We start from the raw sequence: 21,354 nt of genomic DNA, 5'->3' as shown, positions 1-21,354 counted from the left end.
TATACTCTAGCCATTTCAAAATGAAGCGTCATATTGCAATTGATTTCCTTATTACCGGCTCAAGCTACAAGTTACCCTTGAGGGAAGCCTGAACTGGGATTTCCAAGGTCCTTTGCACCTCTGAATGCGGGTACTGCCCTGACTTCATACCTTGGGATCAGCATTGTCACTTTCTTGTAACATTCTGTCAGAGGATGTGGAGTTCGCCGGCTGAGCCAGCATTTCATTGCCCTACCCAAGTTGCCTTTGAGAAGGTGGTGGCCAGCTGGCGTCTTGAATCGCTGCAGCCCTTGAGGAGTGGCTACACCCACAGAGCTGTAAGGGAGAAAGTTTAGAATTCTTACCCAGCAATGTGGTCTTGTGGGCTGTCCCACATCCTTAGGTTGTTAGAACATTACAGCACAGCCATTTGGATCAACATGCTGACTGAACTTTAGAGTCATAGAATGATAGAGAAGTACAGCAGAGAAACAGACCCTACAGTCTGTATAGTTAGTACCGAACCATTTAAACTGCCTATTCTCATCACCCTGCACTGGGATCATAGCTCTCCATACCCAGCCATCCATGTACCTATCCAAACTTCTCTTAAATGTTGAAATCGAGCTTTCATGCGTCACATGTTCTGGCAGCTCATTCCACACTCTCGCAACCTCTGAGTGAAGAAGTTTCCCCTCATGTTCCCCTTAAATTTTTCACCTTTCACCCTTAATCCATGACCTGTAGTTGTAGTCCCACCCAACCTCAGTGGAAAAAGCCTGACTGCATTTACCCTATCTGTACCCCCTATAATTTTGTATAACCTACTCTTAGATCAATCTAACACTTCCATCCGATGTAGCCCACTATTTTTCTATCATCCAACATTTCTTAAATGGCCTTAATGTATCTGCCTGTGATCTTGTGTTGGTTGTTAATGTAAATGCTTTTCACTGTATGTTTTGATGTATCTGTGATAAATGAATTAATCTGAATCTAAATTAGAGAAAAATAGAAACCCCCCCATCCATGCTGACCAAGGTGCCCACCTAAGCTAATGCCATTTATCCATGTTTGGTGCATATCCCTCTAAACCAAGGGTGTCCAACACAGAGTCCATGAACCTCATGCTTAATGGCATTGGTCTATGGCATAAAAAAGGTTGGGAACCCCTGCTCTAGACCTTTCCCATCTGTGTACTTATCTAAATGCCTTTTAAATGTTGCCATTTACCTGCTTCAACTATTGTCTCTGGCAGCGAGGTCCACATAGGCAACACTGTATATGTGAATAAGTTGCCCATTAAGTCACTTTTAAGCCTTTCCCCTGTCCCCTAGCCCACTTGTTCTTGGATTGTTTTTGCTGGGGAATAAAAAGGTAGTGTGCCTCTCTGCATATTTAGAGATACAGCGAGGAATGGGTCCTTCCGGCCCAAGAGCCCCCGCCACTCAGCAACCCACCTATTTAACCCCAGCCTAATCACAGGACAATTTACTATGACTAATTAACCTGTTAACCTTCACGTCTTTGGATTGTGGGAGGTAACTAGAGCACCCGGACGAAACCACATGTTCACCGGGGTGGGGAAGGGGGAATGTATAAACCCCTTACAGACGGCGCCAGAATTGAACTCTGAAATGTGCGTTGTAATATCACTAATTGTGACACTACCAGGGAGCCTCATTTATCTTCTTGATTTCCATGCACAGTGTACAAGACAAGCTTCCCATTGTATCGTGGTACATGTGACAATAATAAACCCATACCAAAGTCAATTGATTATCAAAGTACATATATGTGACCATATACAACCTTGAGTTTCATTTTCTTGCAGGTGTTTACAAGAAAATAAAGAAATACAATAGTATTCATGAAAAATTATGCATAAATACAGGCTGACACACAGCCAATGTGCAAAAGATGGAAAATTGTACAAATAATTTTAAAAAACACTAAAAACATGAGTTTTAGAATCCTTCAAATTGAGTTTACATATTGTGGAATCAGTTCAGAGTTGATGTAAGAGGTTATCCATGCTGATTCAGGAGCCTGATGGTTATAGGGTAATAACTATTCCAATACCAATACCCCTCATAATTTTACACACCTTAATAAAAACAAACATCATTCTTCTATGTTAGAAGAAATAAAGTCCCAACCTGCTCAACCTCTCTCCATAACTCAAGCTCTTGTGGGGTGTGGTGGCAACTTTTAGGTATTGCCGTGTTTCTTTTTCCCAGACCATTGAAACTGTGAGCCATTAGCATCACTCTATTGTATAACAGCTTGAGATCCATTTTATACAGATTGCATGGCACCTATTGGTTGAATCTTAGCAAATGAGAATGGGAAAAGTTTACTACCTCATCTGACTGCAGCTCCCGTTCAGTGCCAGGCAATCAGGTTCAATCCTGGCCTCCGATATTGTCTGCGTGGAGTCACCTGCAAATAACTGCCAGAAAATGAAAGCTAGTAAATGGTGACATATACATACTGTATATCAACAGGACTTGTCAGTTGGAATCTTATTCGAGGGACTGAGTGCAAAAATCCAGCATTGAGTGGCATTAAATCTGTATAAAATGAATTGAAATCTGATCTTCATATTCTGTGTAGAATTAAATATTTTGTGATGTACTAGCCTTCATAGAAACATAGAACCATAGAACATTACAGCACAGAAACAGGCCTTTTGGCCCTTCTTGGCTGTGCCGAATCATTTTTCTGCCTAGTCCCGTTGACCTGCACCTGGACCATATCCCTCCATACACCTGTCATCCATGTACCTGTCCAAGGTTTTCTTAAGTGTTAAAAGTGAGCCCGCATTTACCACTTCATTCCACACTCCCACCATTCTCTGTGTGAAGAAGCCCCCCCCCCCATGTTCCCTTTAAACTTTTCCCCCTTCACCTTTAACCCATGTCCTCTGGTTTTGTTCTCCCCTAGCCTCAGTGGAAAAAACCTGCTTGCAATCACTCTATCTATACCCATCATAATTTTATATACCTCTATCAAATCTCCTCTCATTCTTCTACGCTCCAGGGAATAAAGTCCTAACTTATTCAACCTTTCTCTGTATCTTGAATTGCTTTAGTTGTTTCATTTCTTGGATCAGATCTAGAGGATTGTGGAAGCGATTAAGAGCCTTTCTCAGGTAAAGGTCAATCCCTCAACCATAAGACCATAACAGTATAAGATATAGGAGCACAATGAGGCCATTTGGTCCATTGGGTCTTCTCCACCATTTTATCATGTCTGATCTATTTCTCCTGTCTTCTCCCTGAATTCCTTCATGCCCTGACTAATCAAGGGTCTATCAAACTCTTCCATAAATATACCAAATGACTTGGTCTCCTCAGTTGCCTGGGGTAATGAATTCCACAGATTGACCACTCTTTGGCTAAAGAAATTCCTTCTCATCTCTGTTCTAAACAGACGTCCCTGTATTCTGAGGCTGTGTCCTCTGGTCTTAGACTCCTCCACCATAGGAAACATCCTCTCCAAATATACCCAACCAATATCACTAGAGCCGTAAAAGAAAATCAAAGAAACTGCAGATGCCATAAGCATAGAACAGAGAACAGTGTAACCGAGTATGGGTACTTTCGATCCACAGTGTGCTGCTCCAAGTTCAAAATAAAATTTATGATCAGAGTACATACATGTCACCTCATACAACCCTGAGATTCTTTTTCTGCTGACCTTTCAACCTGTGCTTGGCTCAATCTAACCCTTCCCTCCTACATAACCTCCATTTTCCTGCCATCCATGAGTCTATGTAAGAGTTTCTTAAACGTCCCTAATGTATCTGCCTCTACCATCACCTCTGGCAGCACAGACCTTGAACCCACCACTCTCTGTGCGAAGTTCTTACTTCTAACATGCAGTCTATACTTTACTCCAGCCACCTTAAAATTATGTCCCCTCATATTAACCTTTCCAATCTGGGAGAACATCTATGGCTGTGCACTCCATCTATGCCACTTATCATCTTGTACACCTCTATCAAGTCACCACTCATCCTCCTTTGCTCCAAAGAGAAAAGACTTGGCTTGCTCAACCTATCCTCATGACATGCCCTCTAATCCAGGCAGCATCCTGGTAAATTTTGTCAGCAACCCTCTATAAAGATTCCATAACCTTCCTATAATGAGATGACCAGAGCTGAACAGAAGAATGGCCTAAACTGGGGTTTATAGAGCTGCAATATTACATCACAGCTGTTGAACCAATTCCACAACTATGCCTTCTGAAGCACTCTATCAACTTGCATAGCAACTTAGAGGGATCTATGGATGTGGACCCCAAGATCCTTCTGTTCCTCCACACTGCTAACAATCCTGCCATTAACCCTGCACTCTGTCTTCAAGTGTATCATTCACACTTTTCGGGACTGAACTCCATCAGCAACTTCTCAGGCCTATTAATGTCCTGTTACAACTTTCTACACCATCCACAACATCACTAACTTTTGTGCCATCTACAGACTTACTAACCCACCCTTCCACCTCTTCAACTAAGTACTGTGCAAGTCTGAGGGACATCAGTATAGCTAGGGTGCCTAAGACTTTTGCACAATCCTGTAGTAATTTTATGTATTACACTGTACTGCTGCTGCAAAAAAAGTCATGACATATGTGAGTGATGAAAAATCTGATTCTGCTCTGGGTCTCTATCGTGGATTGAGAGTGGGAAGGGGGCAGGGAGAGGGGGATCATGGTTGGGAAAAGGGGAAGGGAGAAGGGAGGGAGTGGGAAGCACCAGAGGGACATTCTGTAATGGTCAATATACCAGTTGTTTGGAATCAAATGACCTTGCCTGGCATCTCAGGTCTAGGTGTGTCTGCACCCATGCCACCCCCATGCCCCAGGCACTCCTCTGCCACCTGTCCCTCAGCCCTCTCTAGGCACGCCACTCCTACCAGACTACAAACTTGCTTTCTGCTCCATGTTGACAAACACAGTACTGTGCAAAACTCTGAGGCACCCTAGCTATATATATGTTCCTAAGACTTTGCATATTACTGTAAGTCATAAAAATCAAGAAGAGAAGGACTCCCAGAACAGATTCCAAATCTTAAATCTAAAATGAAAGCAGAAAATGTGGAAGACAGTAAACAGATTGGGCAGTATCGGTGGCAGGAGAAACAGAGTTAATGATTCAAACTAAGTTGCCTCATCTGAAGTTCTGACTAAGGTTCTCCATTAAATCTCTCCACGTATGCTACCTGATTTCTTGAATATTTGCAGCATTTTCTGTTTGTTTTATCATTGGAAGAGATTATTGCTTTATCACCATCCACTTGGTAATGTTTATGAACGCATTAGATAGACATCAGAATCTTCTAGATTTGATCCAAGAACTCAGACAGTTACAGGAAGGCTAACAAGTCACCATAAGAGATAGGAGCAGAATTAGGCCACTTGGCCCATCAACTCTGCACTGCCATTCCATCATGGCTAATTTATTATCTCTCTCTACCCCTTTCTCCTGCCTTCCACCCATAATCTTTGATGCCCTGACTAATTATGAACCTATCAGCCTCTATTTTAAATATACCCAATGATTTTGCCTCCACAGCTGTCTGTGGCAATGAACTTCACAGATTCAACACTTTCTAGTTGAACAAAATTCCTCCTCATCTCTGTTCTAAAGGAACATTCTTGTATTCTCAGGCTGTGCCCTCTGATCCTAGACTCCCCCACTATAGGAAACATCCTCTCCATGTCCACTATATCTAGTCCTTGCAGTATTCGATAGGTTTGAATGAGATCCCTCCTCGTTCTTTTAAACTCAACATGATTAAAGGCCCAGAATCATCAAATGCTCCTCACCAAATATTTTATTTGTACACTTTTGCTTCCTGAGTTGACTCAGAGAATATGTAGATTAGACTTCAATTTGTTTTAAACCAACTTTTTGTTGGCTTTGAAAATGATCTTTATTTTTAAATCTTTTCCCAATGTTTTTCAGAGAGTAAATTTTATCTCTGCAAACAGCATTTCAGATTTCAATCTCTTTGTGTCTTCTTGCTGAATCATGACTCTTTGTCACAATCTATGCAGTACTTGAAGGCTTCAAAATTACTCCATGATCTCTTAATGAGTTTGCAAAATCTTTCTAATCACCATTATCAAAGGCATTAAATCAGTGTCAATCTAACGGGTTAATGACTTAATTAAAGTTGCAATCAGAGGAATTTTTTCCCCACTCTGTGCATTCCCTCACAATTAAACTAATTTCCATCCCACACTATTTTATATTTCTCGCTCTCTTTCTCTCTTCTCTCCACCACTGTTCTTCTTCTCTCCCTTCCCACTCTTTCCCTCTCTGTCTCGCTCTCACCCTCTCCCCCAACCTGTCTCTCTCTCGTTCTTTCTCTGTCTCTATCTGTCTATCTCTCTCTCTCCACTTTCACTCAAGTTCAAGTTTAATTGTCATTCAACTGTACATGAATACCCATGGATACAGTCAAATTGCACTCCTCTAGGGGCAAGGTGCAAAGCATAGTACCAATAGTTATACACAGCACAAGACGTGTATGGCACATGTAAGATACCACTAAAACATACAGTCACACTAAAAAGTATTTGATAGCCTGAGTGACGTGTCCTAAAACCTGATGGAGCAGGGGTGTTATCAACAAGAACAAGCAGTTTTCAACGGCCCACAGACAAACGTATGCACTCAGTCCACCTCTGAGTAACTGAGGTCAAACACACCACATGGCATCATGGTTTAGAGGGTCGAGAGTGAGCAAAACAGAGGAGTTGGTTATTCACTCTTGTTGTTCCTCCCTACATCAACAGTTCTTCATCAATGAGAGATTTAAAGATTCAAAGTGCATTTGTTATCAAGGTATGTATGCAGTATACAACCCTGAGACTTATCTTCCTGAAAAAAGGCACGAAACAAAGAAACTCAATGGGACCCATTCAAGGAAAACATCAAACACCCAACGCACAAAAAAAAACAACAGCAGCAAAAGGTGAATGAATAACACACGGAATATTAAATATCAAACCGCAGAGCCTTGAAACAGTCTTAGTTCATTTCAGTTAAATTTAGTGACATGTGTTGACTACTGGCCGCAGAGCCAGTCTGCCCCAATCAAAATTGCACAAAATAGCAATAAAAAAGGAGTAACCGGAGACCAGAAACACCACAAGATTATAAGACCATAAGATATAGGAGCAGAATTAGGTCATTTGGCCCATCACATTTGCTCCGCCATTTCATCTTGTCCCCGATCTCCTGTCTCCTCCCCATATCCCTTTGTGCTCTGACTAATCAAGAATCTAACAATCTCTGCCTGAAACATACCAAATAACTTGGCCTCCGCAGGCACCTGTGGCAACAAATTCCACAGATTCATTACCCTCCTGCTAAATAGGTTCTTCCCCATCTCTGTTCTAAATGGATGTCCCTGTATTCTGAGGCTGTATTCTGGTCTTAGTCTCCCCCACCATAGGAAACATCTTTGCCACATCTACTCTATTGAGGCCTTTCAATACTCAATAAGTTTCAATGAGAGCCCTCCCCCCTCATTCTTCTGAATTCCAGTGAGTACAGGCCCAGAGCCATCAAACGCTTCCAATATGACAAGCCTTTCAATCCTGGAATCATTTTTGTGAACCTCCTTTGAACCTTCTGCAATGTTAGCACATCCTTACTTAGATAACGGCTCACGATACTCCAAGTGAGGCCTCACCATTGCCTTATAAGGCCTCCACATTACATCCTTGCTTTTATAACATGGACTGCAGAGTCCTCTAAAAACAGGTCCAATCCACGAACTGCGCTGATTAAACTTTGCCCGAGACCCAAGACTCCTGCACCCTCCACCGGCTGCAGCGTACGCAAGAGAGTCACAGGCAGAGTAAAGCTCTGCAAAAAAATGCCGGGAGTTGTGGCGCAGCTTCCCCTCCATGGACTCTGTCTGTACTCAAGTTCCTATGAGTGAACATAATCGACTGCCTCCCATGGTCCAACTATGTAGATGCCACAGCCAGGAAAGCACACCAATGCTCATACTTTCATAAGAAATAGGAGCAGGAGTAGGCCACCTGCCCCATCGAGCCTGCTCTGCCATTCAATAAGATCATGGCTGATCATCTCCATCTACCTTCCTTTTCCCCGTATCTCTTAATTCCCCTACTATTCAAAAATCTATCCTGCCTTGTCTTAAATATATTTACGGAGGTAGCCTCCACTGCTTTATTGGGCAGAGAATTCCACAGATTCACCACTCTCTGCGAAAAGCTGTTCCTCCTCATCTCCATCCTAAATCTACTCCCCCGAATCTTGAGGCTATGTCCCCTAGTTCTAGTCTCACCTACTAGTGGAAATGACTTCCCTGCCTCTATCTTATCTAATAATTTTATGTGTTTCTACAAGATCTCCTCTCATTCTTCTCAGGAGACTACTACATTTCACAAAGTAGAAGCCTCCAAAAAGTAGCAAAATCATGTTGCATGGTTCTGCGGGGCCTGAGTTAAAGACAGAAGATAGCCACACTGGATCTTTATCCTCTGGAACGTACGAGAACGAAGGGTAAACTCATTGAAGTTTATCGAATAATGAGGGGAATGGATAAGCTGGATGGTTATAATCTTTATCCCAGGATTGGGGAGTCCTTAACAAGAGGGCATAGATGCAAAGTGAAGTGGGAGAGATTTAGAAGAGATCTGAGCTGCTAGAGGAAGTGGTTGGGGTGGGTAAGACTACAACATTCATAAGGCATTTCAGTAGGGACATGGAGGGGAGGGGCTAGGAGGGTTATGAGTCAAACATAGGCAACTAAAACTACAGCGCAATAGAGGCCCTTTGGCCCACAATGCTGTGCTGAACACGTACTTACTTTAGAAATTACCTAGGGTTACCCATAGCCCTCTATTTTTCTGAGCTCCATGTGCCTATCCAGGAGTCTCTAAAAAGACCCTATCATTGCCACCTCCACCACCGTCATTGACAGCCCATTCCACGCACTCACCACTCTCTTGCGTAAAAAACTTACCCCTGACATCTCCTCTGTACCTGCTTCCAAGCAGCTTAAAACTGTGCCCTGTCGTGCTAGCTACTTCAGCCCTGGGATAAAGCCTCTGACTATCCACACATATGCTGTGGTCAAAATGGAGCAGACAAGCCAAAGGGCCTGTTTCCATTCTGCATTACTTCGTGACGCTAACATAACACCCATAATGTTAGTTCGAGGGTCAGTATTGATCCTGACATCAACCACCTATTCTCTTTCACAAAATAGCATCACAAGTTTCTTTAAGTCCCCTAATGGAGCAGTTTTGGCCATGATCGCCCACATCAATATGACACGGCACATAATGTTGATGAATAGACTAGCTTGCCCTACTTCAATATCTCAGGATAAAGCTTTGGCCAATGAGGACTGAGATAAATGGGCATTTCTTCACCCAGGATTGTAGAATGCACACCCAAGAGTGTTGTTCTGTTAGGTATGTTCAATATTAAAATCGATGAATGTTTGGGCAGGTTTAAAAGTCATTTGATCAAAGAGAAAATGGATAGAACAGGTTTAGAACAATGTTTAGACAGGTTTGGACAATGCCATCTTGGACAATGACTCCCATCCACTCCATAATGCACTGGTTAGGCTCAGGAGTACATTCAGCCAGAGACTCATTCCACCGAGATGCAACACTGAGCATCATAGGAAGTTATTCCTGCCTGTGGCCATCAAACTTTACAACTCCTCCCTCGGAGTGTCAGACACCCTGAGCCAATAGGCTGGTCCTGGACTTATTTCCACTTGGCATAATTAACTTGTTATTATTTAATTATTTATGGTTTTATATTGCTATATTTCTACACTATTCTTGGTTAGCACGGCTGTAACGAAACCCAATTTCCCTCGGGATCAATAAAGTATGTCTGTCTGTCTGTAGAACAGGGGTTCCCAACCTAGGCTCTACGGTTGATGGTTTGGGTCCATGGTATAAAGAAGGCTGGGAACCCCTGGTTAGAGGGATATGGGTCAATCACAGGCAGATAGGATGAACTCAGGTGTGCATCTTGGTCAACGTAGATGGGTTGGGTTGAAGGGCCTGTTTTCTTGATGTATAATTCTATGAGTTAACAGGAAGTCAGAAGAAACAACACAGGGGGAAGGAGGAGCTGGGGGGGCTTTGAGGTTCTAACATTTAGCTGCCACTCATTCTTTGGCATACTCCTCTGTTTTCATGGATGTTTGTGAAGAAAAAGTATTTCAGGATGAATATTGTATACATATCTCTGACATTGAATGTATCTATTGAATCAGGCCTTTGGCCCATCTAAGAGCATAAAATATAGCAGCAAAACTAGGCCATTTGACCGACTGAATCTGCTTTGTCCAATGACTAGGCCTCCACAACAGCCTCTGGCAAAGAATTCCACAAATTCACCACACTCTTTAGTCTGTGTTGAACTGTTACCCTGCCTATGGTGTCAGTAATGAAATTATTACATTTTGGAGCAGGTTTGAAGCCTTTTTCTGACCTATTTTGTTTCTTTTTACTGTGTCATATAGACAAGGCAGTGTCTTCAACAACGTCACATTCTGTGTGCTCAATTCTAGAACGTGGGACAGTTCAGCCCAACGTCAAGCTCCTTCAGTGTTGTGCTGAACTAATTAAATTAGTAATCATACACCTCACTAAACTTATTCTTTCTGCCTACACAGCATCCATATCCGCCCCCCCCCCCCAATCTAAGAGCCTCCTAACACCTCTATCGTATTTGCCTGCACCACCAACCCCTGGCAGCACATTCCAGGCACCAGCCACTAGCTCCACTTTCAACTTAACCCCCTCAGCCTCTAGCATTAGACATCTCGACACTGGGAGTGTGATGCTGGATGTCTGTCTATAACTCTCGCGATCCCTATAAACCTCAATCCGATCTCCCCTCAGCTTCCTCTCCTCCAGACAAAACAACTCAAGCCTGACCAACCACTCCTTGCGGCACACACCCACAGTCAATCCAGGCAGCTAAAGGTTAGGCTAACTCTATTGATTTTGCATCAAATCAAATCAGTGAAGATTGCGCTGGGCAAGCGTCCAAGTGTGGGCAGGCTTCCAGCTCCGTAGTAACTGTGGACAAAGTCACTGAGAGACGGCGAAACTAGTGGATATAGGAAGTGCTTTATTCGGCATTCGAGACTCTCATGGAAGAAGAGGCCTGCTCAACCCAATGTTTCAGGACATGCTCATTTCCTAAAGATCAAAGGTAACAGCAGGACAATTCTATATTTACAATGTATCTGCAAAGCTTCCTTTGAATTACGTATAGTTTTCAAACACCTCCTCCTGCGCGCACACACTCCAGACACCCAAAATTAATGTTAATCCCCCTACTGACTCCAGCCCGCACTTACGCATATGCAGGCATCTGAGCTGCGTTTTAAATTCAATCTGCAAATCGCATTCAAATCTAAAGATTGGTTGCTGGTGATATTAAAATTTGCTATATACCCTAACCTCAGAACAGGCACCAACGTAACATGCCCATGACTTACTAACCCTAACTGTGCATCTTTGGAATGAGGGAGGAAACTGGAGCAGCTGGAGGACAGCCCCGTGGTTATGAGAAGAATGTTTAAAATCCTTACAGGCAGTGGCAGGAGTCTAATAGCTGGCTGCTGTAAAATGTTGTGCTAACCACTATGCTACTGTGCCCCCCCAGCTTCCTCGTAAACTACTTCTGCATTTCTGAAGGTAACAAGTTATGAGATAGAGAGCGAGAGCTGGAAATGAGGTCAGCTAACAGACTGGCAATAGATGATAATGGTGTCATTTGAGCTTGTTAGGTTTAATCTTAGATCACAATCTAAACTAAATTACCCTGGAGTGTGACCAGGGATCATTAATATCTCTGTATTGACGGGAAGAGAGTAAAACTGAGCAAATAGAATTCCGTCCAAAACGTAAAAAGGTGCCGATCAAGCAGATGACACAGCAGCGTCTCCACTTCCTGAGAAGATTGAGGCGAGCAAGGCTCCCTCACCACCTCCAACTTAACTGCATTTTATAAGAGCACCATTGAGAGTGTTCTGACAAATTGCATCTCCGTCTGTTATGCGAGCAGCCGAGCATTGGACCGGATGTCCCTACAAAGGACTATGAGGACAGCTGAGAGGATCATAGGGGTCTCCCTGTCATCCACTGGGGACATTTATCAGGAGCGCTGCGTACGCAGGGCCCTTAGTATTATGAAGGATCCCACCCATCCATCCAGCATCCTCTTTGACTTTCTACCATCAGGCAGGAAGCTCCGATGCATAAAGACTAGAACGGTCAGGATGGGAAACAGTTTCTTCCCTCAAGCCATTAGGCTTCTGAACTCCCAGCCACATCATATTCAAACTGTCACTGGCTAGTCTGATCTGTACCTTAGAATATTTAATTTATGCACTTTAGTTTGTTTATTTATGTGTAATCCATCTGTAACATTTATCCTTTTACTACAGTGCTTTACACTCTAGTTCAGAGAAATGTTGACTTCTTTGATGGTATACACTTATAGCATTAAATGACAATACACATGATTGACTCTATATAAAGAAGGTTCAAATACCTTGTTACTTTAAACAAAATATGTTCAACTTTAAAAAAAACTTTAGATCTGTGTTTGTTGGTGCCTTGGTAGCGAAGCTGATATTGCGACAATATCACAGCTCAGGGTGTTCCGGAGTTCAGAGTTCAATTCCGGCGCCTTCCGTAAGGAGTCTGTACATTCTTCCCGTGAACTGTGTGGATTTCCTCCGGGTGCTCTCGTTTCCTCCCACAGTCCAAAGATGTACTGGTTGGTAGGTTAATTGGTCATTGTAAATCGTCTTCTTAAAGTTAGGCTAGTGTTAAAATACATGGGTTGCTGGGTGGTGTGGTTCATTGGGCCGAACGGGCCTGCTCTGCACAGCATTTCTAGATAAATAAACGTTTAAGGCGGAAGTATAAAAACATGATTAATAAACTCTTAAGAGAGCAGCAGACATCTGCTGTAGGGACTCGGTGAGTCAAACGACATCTGCGTGGGAGAGAAAGGAATTACATTTGGTAAATTGGTTTTTATTGTCACGTGTACTGAGGTACAGTGAAAAGCTTTATTTTGTACGCCATCCATACAGATCATTTCAGTGCCACTGTGCATTGAGATACAACACGCGAAAACAACAATGCGGAATGAAGTGTCACGTTGAGGGAATGCAGTGCAGGTAGACAAGAAGGTGCAAGGCCTTAAAGGGTGTGTTATGTTAGGAGTCATCTTATTGTGATAGGGACCATTCAATAGTCCATAAGACTATAGGAACAGAATTGGGCCATTCATCCCATCGAGTCTGCTCAACCATTCTGTCATGGCTGACCTATACATCTTTGGAATGTGGAAGAAACCAGATCACCAGGAGGAAACCCATGCAGTCACAAGGAGATTAATCAAACATAAGGCTGTTAGAAAGACCTCTTGTATAACAAGATAGACCTTTTACCCTACCTTGTCTGCCTGACCTGCAGTTGCTCTGTAAGTGTAACACTTTACAGGCTTCCCCTGAAATCCGAAGGTAGAGCGCTCCTATGAAAGCGTTTGTAAACTGAAATGTCGTAAAGCGAAGAAGCAATTGCCATTAATTTATTTGGGAAAAATTTTTGAGCGTTCCCAGACCCAAAAAATAACCTACCAAATCAAACCAAATAACACATAAAACCTGAAATATAATTAACATATAGTAAAAGCAGAAATGATATGATAAATATACACCCTATATAAAGTAGAAATATTGTATGTATGGTGTAGTTTCACTTATCAAAATCGGGAAGACAGCGAGCCAAAATCGATTTGGAGGAAAACAATCGGCATGTACACACATGTGCACGTACACGCATGCACAAACAACTGCCCGTACAAGGTTTCACTGTCATTGTAGTATTTCATGGGGTAAACACATGTATAAAGCGGGTGTCTTTTTTTCGTAAAAGCGAAAATCCTCTTTGGTTAGCGAAAACAGGTACTGTACTAATGTAGGTCTTTCGTAACAGTGAGTTGTCATAAAGTGAACGTTCAAAAAATGGGGGACACCTGTATACTGCAATCTGTTATTGTTTCTCCTGACACTACCTCAGTGTACAGTTGTGATAAAATGATTTGTATGGATGGCTTACAAAACAAAGTTTTTGCTGTAGTCAGTGCATGTGACAATAAAGTTTAAGGCTCAAAGTAAATTTATTATCAAAGTGCATGTATGTCACCATTTACAACCCCAAGATTCATTTTCCTGCAGGCATACTCAATGAACCCATAGAATAATATCTATCGTAGAATCAATGAAGGACTACACTACTTGGGCGTTCAACCAGTGTGCAAAAGATAACAAACTACTTTGCAAATACTAAAAGAAAGAAAGAAGCAATAAAAATGAGAAACTCTGCAGATGCTGGAAATCCAGAGCAACACACACAAAATGCTGGAGGAACTCAGCAGGCCTGGCAGCATCTATGGAAAAGAGTACAGTCAATATTTTGGGCTGAAACCTTTCATCAGGACTGATAAAGGGTCTCAGTCCAAAAGGTCGACTGTACTCTTTTCCATAAATAAGCAATAAATATTGAGAAAGTGAGATGAAGATTCTGTGAACCTGAATCCATTCGTAATTGACTAAATTACCAATTTGCTTCTAATGTCTTTGTGTAAGCTCTCATCAAGTCTATGAATGACTGCAAAATTGGTTATACAGCGGACAGTAAACAGAATTACCTAAGATTACAATGGAATCCACATCAATTACGGAAGTGGGCCAAAAACCAACAGGTGGAATTTAACTTGGACAAGTGCAAGGTGTTGCAGTTTGCTACGTTAACCCAGGGTAAGACTTACACTGTGAAATGTAGGGCCATGGAGAAGATTGTAGAACACAGAGACTGGGGTAGTACAGATACTTGTGCCCTGATAGAGGAGCCACAGGTAGACAGGGTAGCAAGCCATTTGACATACTTGTGTTCATCAGTCAGGGGAGTGAGTACTGGAGGCACAAGAGACTGCAGTTGCTGGAATCTGGAGCAATGACCAGTCTTCTGGAGATACCCAGCAGGTCGAGCAGCATCTGGGGAGAGACTCCTCCCAGAGATGCTGCTCAATTCACTGGGTCTGGTAAATACATGAGCCATGACCAATGATAAAATGGCTGGAGGCGCTGAGCGCTTCAGTGCAAGCGTGTTTATTAGGTGTGCCAAAAATCAAACTCACAAAACTTAGCAAAAGTAGTGAAATATTTACAAAAGGTTATCTACTAGAAAACACAATAACAACTCCATAGTTATACATGTCCAATGTGAACTCATGACAGGCCCAATCTCTCTCTCTAGCTGGGGGCGATTAGTTGCCTTTTTTTTGCAATAGGACACACCATCTTTAATTACCAAAAGAGTTAACTTAAGACTACACATGAATTAGCATATGATGCACTTCACAATGTAGTTACAATCACATTAGAAAATAAACACAAGTATCTTTAGAGGGCTCTGAGCAAGTGAAATTCTAGGCAGTTTCTAGAGTAGGTTACATAGTTGGCACAACATTGTGAGCCAAAGGGCCTGTAATGTGCTGTAGATTTCTATGTCCTATCTACCTTAAATACTGTATACTAACAACATATACACATTTATTCATCCTCATTATAAAAAAATGGAATACTTCACTGTGTATGGTGGGAAAGGCACCATAAAACCAATTTGAGCGCATCAGCTCAGATTAGGACCCATTATGAGAACATCCAGGGGAAAACATTGACGTGCGCACACTCAGCGCAGTGACAGCAGAATGACAAGGTAATGTTTGTGTGTGTGTGTGTGTGTGGGGTGTGCTCTCTGTCACAAAGCCCCCACCAGAAGATTGTTTGGGAGTTGGGACTTGCTGTTACAATTATATCAGGTCATTAGCGACATCACACTTGGGGTATCGTTTGCAATTCTGGTCACCTAACTATGGGAAGGGTGTCATTAAGCTGAAAAGAGTGTACATGAGGAGGTTAGCAAGATTGCACGGACAGGAGAGGCTAGATACGCCGGGACTTTTTACCCCACAGCACAGGAGGCTAAGGAATCACCTTCATTACGAATTCATTAGGGGCATAGATAAGGTCAAAGGTCACAGTTTTTTTTCCCCAAGGTAGGGGTTTACTCCTGAAACCTTCTCCATTAGTGGGTATAGCCACAAAGCAGTGGAGGTTTGAGATCAGAGTTTTCCTTCTAGATGAGCTGCTAATCACAGCTGATGAGCCCCGTCTGCCTGAAGCGACTGGTTTTAAGGCACCAGTAACCCACCTTTGCCCCTTCCCCTGTCAGTAGAAACGGTTCTGCCAAGCTTAGTAGCTAGTCCACACACGAAGGCCAGGAGCTGCTCTTGGTTGTCAGAGGCAATTTGAGACACAGGCCACTGGGAACATTTAATACGTAGTGGGAGTTTATCCCTACCACCACCCCCAGCTATGACAATCTGACTGACTTAATAGAGGGTTATAAGTTCCTTACAAGCATAGATAAAGTGGATGGTTGCAGTCTTTTCCCAAAGTTAGAGGGCATAGCTTTAAGGTGAGAGGGGAAGGGAGCTGAGAGGAAACTTATTCACACAACAGTAGTTGGTACATGGAACAAGATGCTCTTAAGGCAGGTACAATAACAACACTTAAAAGACACTTAGACAGATATCTGATCAGAATGGCTTAGAAGTATACTAAATAAACCTGCAGATGGACTAGCTCAGGTAGACAGCTCAGAAGGACAACATGGCTTTTAGCATAGAAACATAGAAAAACATAGAACATAGAAACACAGAAAACCTACAGCACAATACAGGCCCTTTGGCCCACAAAGTTGTGCCGAACATGTCCCTACCTTAGAAAATACTAGGCTTACCCATAGCCCTCTATTTTTCTAAGCTCCATGTACCTATCCAAAAGTCTCTTAAAAAACCCTATCGTATCCCCCTCTACCACTGTTGCTGGCAGCCCACTCTCTGAGTAAAAAACTTACCCCCGACATCTCCTCTGTACCTACTCCCCAGCACCTTAAACCTGTGCCCTCTTGTGGCAGCCATTTCAGCCCTGGGAAAAAGCCTCTGACTATCCACATGATCAATGCCTCTCATCATCTTATACACGTCTATCAGGTCACCACTCATCCTCCATCGCTCCAAGGAGAAAGGGCCAAGTTCACTCAACCTATTCTCATAAGGCATGCTCCCCAATCCAGGCAACATCCTTGATTGCATAACACTACTACAGTGCCAGTGATCTCCAATCAGGGTTCAATTCCTGCCATTGCCTGTAACGAGTATGTACCTTCTCGCCGTGACCACATGTGTTTCCTCTGGGTGCTATGGTTTCCTCCCACAGTCCGAAGACCTACGGGTTAGCGCTAGCAACTTGTGGGTATGTTATGTTGGGGCTGGAAGTGTGGCAGCGCTTGAGGGCTGCTCAGCACAATCCTCGCTGATTTGATTTGACACAAATAACGCATTTCAATTCATGTGTCGATGGTTCGATGCACAACTAGTAGCTCAGCAGGGACTAGTTGGGCTGAATGGCCTGTTTCTGCACTGTATGACTCAATGACTCCATGACTCTGTGTAGGTGTTCAGAAAAAGTGGCATCACCTGTCTATGGTGGTCCTGTTGAAGACTCAGTGTTTCACCATCCCTGACAGTGCCTGGTATTTGTCTACTGCTTTCTATCCAGTAATTTCTTGTTCCTCTCCAATTCTATAGCATTGAATGAACCCACCATTGACTATGGATTCCAGAGGTTACAGAAAGTGATCCCGCGACACCCTGGAGACCCTGAACGATTACCAAAGGTTAGATCTTTCTCTATTACTAATACTGAGGTTTACAGAAGTCACAATAGGTGGTGACAACCAGTCACTGAGAAAGCCTGGCATAAGGATATAAGTTGGCCAGCCGGGACAGATTGGGGTGGTGGTACAATTATAGGGAGATTGAAGAGAACATTGGGGTAAAGTTGCATAAGTGAGAAGTGGTGGTACATTTTTCTGGAAGGTGCTGGAGTGTACTGATTCATTGCAGGCTGCTGCCTACAGGTCTACCCATTACTGAGGATATCAATTAAATTGAAAGTACCTTTGTGAATGATAACACCAAGGGACCATAAGACACAGGAGCTACACCATTCAGCCCATCGAGCCTGCTTCACCATTCCATCATGGTTTATCATCCCTCTCAACTCCATTCTCCTGCCTTCTCCCTGTAACCATTGACAACCTGCCTAATCAAGCACCTATCAGCTTCCGCTTTAAATATACCCAATGACTTGGCCTCTGAGCCATCTGTGACAATGAATTCCACAGATTCACTACCTCTGGCTAAAGAAATTCCTCTTCATCTCTGTTCTTAAGTGACGTCCTCGTGTTGTGAGGTTGTGACCTCTAGTCCTAGATTCCCCCAGTACAGAAAACATCACTCCATATCTGTTCTACCTAGGTCTTTCAGTATTCACTAGGTGGTTGCAGAAGCAGATACATTAGGGACTTTTAAGAAACTCATAGATAGGTATATGGGTGTTAGAAAATGGAGGGCTATCGTAGCAGGAAGTGTAGATTTACAGGTTGGCACAACGTCATGGGCCAAGGAACCTATACCTTGCTGCGGTGTTCTATGTTCTTCATATTACATTCACGCCTCATATCGAAACCACTGATAGAGGGTGGCCGCGCATTAGATAGGTTGGTACAGAGGGCGTATGGTGTACTTGCTTTCGTTGGTCCGGGCATTGAGTATAAGAGTCAGGAGGCCTGCATAGGATTGAGGTAAACTGTGGAGAGGTGTAAACCCAGTCAGCTCCATCATGGGCACTAGCCTTGTAGTATCCAAGACAGCTTCAAGGAGTGATGCCTTAATTAAAGAATCCAATCACCCATGCAATGCCTTGTTCTCACTGTTACCATCAGGCAGGAGGTACAGGAGCCTGAAGGCGCACACTCAGTGATTCAGGAACAGCTTCTTCCCCTCTGCCATCTGATTCCTATACGGACAGTGAAGCTACGAATACTCCTTCGCTACTTTTTTATTTCAATTTTTGCACTAGTTATTTAATATGACTATCTAATGAATATATATTTAAAATATAGATACTGTAATATATATACATACACGCACACTGTACATATTGTATTATATACGTATACTTTACTGTAATTCATGTTTTTTTCTATTATTATTACCGCACTGTACTGCTGCCACAGAGACAACAAAATTCACGACATATGCCTGATTCTGATTCTGGTTCGGTGGCCTTGGATAATTGCTTGTAAATTTGATCACTCCATTACGGGAAGGAAGTGGAGGCTTTGAACAGCGTTCAGAAGAAGCTCACCAGGATGCTGTCTGGATTGGAGGATATGAGTTAAAAAGAGAGTTTGAACAAATATGGATTGTTTTCTCAGGAACGTCAGATCTGCAGGGATATCTGATGGAGGTTTATAAGATTATGAGGGGCGTAGGTTGTGGAGACAAGTCCGAATTTTTTCTCCCTGGGTAGAAATGGCAAATACTGAAGGTGAGAGGGGTTTAAGTAGAATGTGTGTGGGGCACATTTTCTTTTACACGTGGTGTGGTGGATACCTAAACAGGTTAATGTTAAACTCAAAATAGAGTCGTGGAATTATAGAAACATAGAAAACCTACAGCACAATACAATTGTACAAGGCATTGGTGAGGCCAAATTTGGAGTATTGTGTACAGTTCTGGTCACCGAATTATAGGAAAGATGTCAGCAAAATAGAGAGAGTAAAGAGGAGATTTACTAGAATGTTACCAGGGTTTCAGCACCTAAGTTACAGAGAAAGGTTGAACAAGTTAGGTCTTTATTCTTTGGAGTGTAGAAGGTTGAGGGGGGACTTGATAGGGGTATTTAAAAATTATGAGGGGGATAGATAGAGTTGACGTGGATAGGCTTTTTCCATTGAGAGTAGGGGAGATTCAAACAAGAGGACATGAGTTGAGAGTTAAGGGGCAAAAGTTTAGTAGTAACATGAGGGGAAACTTCTTTACTCAGAGAGTGGTAGCTGTGTGGAATGAGCTTCCAGTAGAAGTGGTAGAGGCAGGTCCAATATTGTAATTTCAAAAGAAAATTGGATAGGTATATGGACAGGAAAGGAATGGAGGGTTACGGGCTGAGTGCAGGTAGGTGGGACTAGGTGAGAGTAAGTGTTCAGCACGGACTAGAAGGGTTAAGCTGGTCTTTTTCCGTGGGGTAATTGTTATATGGTTATATGGATATAATACTGGCCCTTCGGCCCACAAGGTTGTGCCGAACATGTCCCTACTCTAGAAATTACTAGGCTTATATATAGCCCTCTATTTTTCTAAGCTCCATGTACCTATCCAAAAGCCTCTGAAAAGATCTTATCATATCTGCCTCCACCACCGTTGCTGGCAGCCCATTCCATACACTCACCTCTCTCTGAGTAAAAAACTTACCCTGACATCTCCTCTGTACCTACTCCCCAACACCTTAAATCTGTGTCCTCTTGTGGCAACCATTTCAGCCCTGGGAAAAAGCCTCTGACTATCCTCACGATCAACACCTCTCAACATCTAATACACCTCTATCAGGTCACCTCTTGTCCTCCATCGCTCCAAGGAGAAAAGGCCAAGTTCACTCAATCTATCCTCATAAGGCATGCTCCCCAATCCAGGCACCATCCTTGTAAATCTCCTCTGCACCCTTTCTATGGTTTCCATATCCTTCCTGTAGTGAGGCGACCAAAACTGAGCACAGTACTCCAAGTGGGGTCTGACCAGCATCCTATATAGCTGCAACATTACCTCTCGGCTCCTAAATTCAATTCCACGATTGATGAAGGCCAATACACCGTATGCCTTCTTAACCACAGAGTCAACCTGCGCAGCTGCTTTGAGCGTCCTGTGGACTCGGACCCCAAGATCCCTCTGATCCTTTACACTGCCAAGAGACTTACCATTAATACTATATTCTGCCATCATATTTGACCTACCAAAATGAACCACTTCACATTTATCTGGGTTGAACTCCATCTGTCACTTCTCAGCCCAGATATGCATCCTATCAATGTCCTGCTGTAACCTCTGACAGCCCTCCACACTGTCCACAACACCTCCAACCTTAGTGTCTTCAGCAAACTTACTGACTTATCCCACCACTTCCCCATCCAGGTCATTTATAAAACTCATGAAGAGTAAGGGTCCCAGAGTAGATCCCTGAGGCACTCCACTGGTGACTGACCTCCATGCAGAATATGACCCATCTACAACCACTCTTTGCCTTCTGTGGGCAAGCCAGTTCTCGATCCACAAAGCAATTTCCCCTTGGATCCCATG

The 21,354-nt window shown here is 43.0% G+C and overlaps 1 protein-coding gene across 1 annotated transcript in view; it reads left to right on the top strand.

Annotated features, from left to right (window-relative positions):
- LOC140726140 (transcription factor COE3-like) overlaps positions 1-21,354 on the top strand; it is a 435,742-nt gene that overhangs the window by 363,709 nt on the left and 50,679 nt on the right. Inside the window, 1 exon segment of the mRNA XM_073042113.1 lies at positions 17,746-17,834. Coding sequence (XP_072898214.1) covers positions 17,746-17,834 — 89 coding nt within the window.

Source organism: Hemitrygon akajei, chromosome 4 (assembly GCF_048418815.1).
Source record: "Hemitrygon akajei chromosome 4, sHemAka1.3, whole genome shotgun sequence".
Classification (NCBI taxonomy): domain Eukaryota; kingdom Metazoa; phylum Chordata; class Chondrichthyes; order Myliobatiformes; family Dasyatidae; genus Hemitrygon; species Hemitrygon akajei.
The sequence above is the reverse complement of the archived record's forward strand: the minus strand, read 5'-3'. Positions and strand labels throughout refer to the sequence as shown.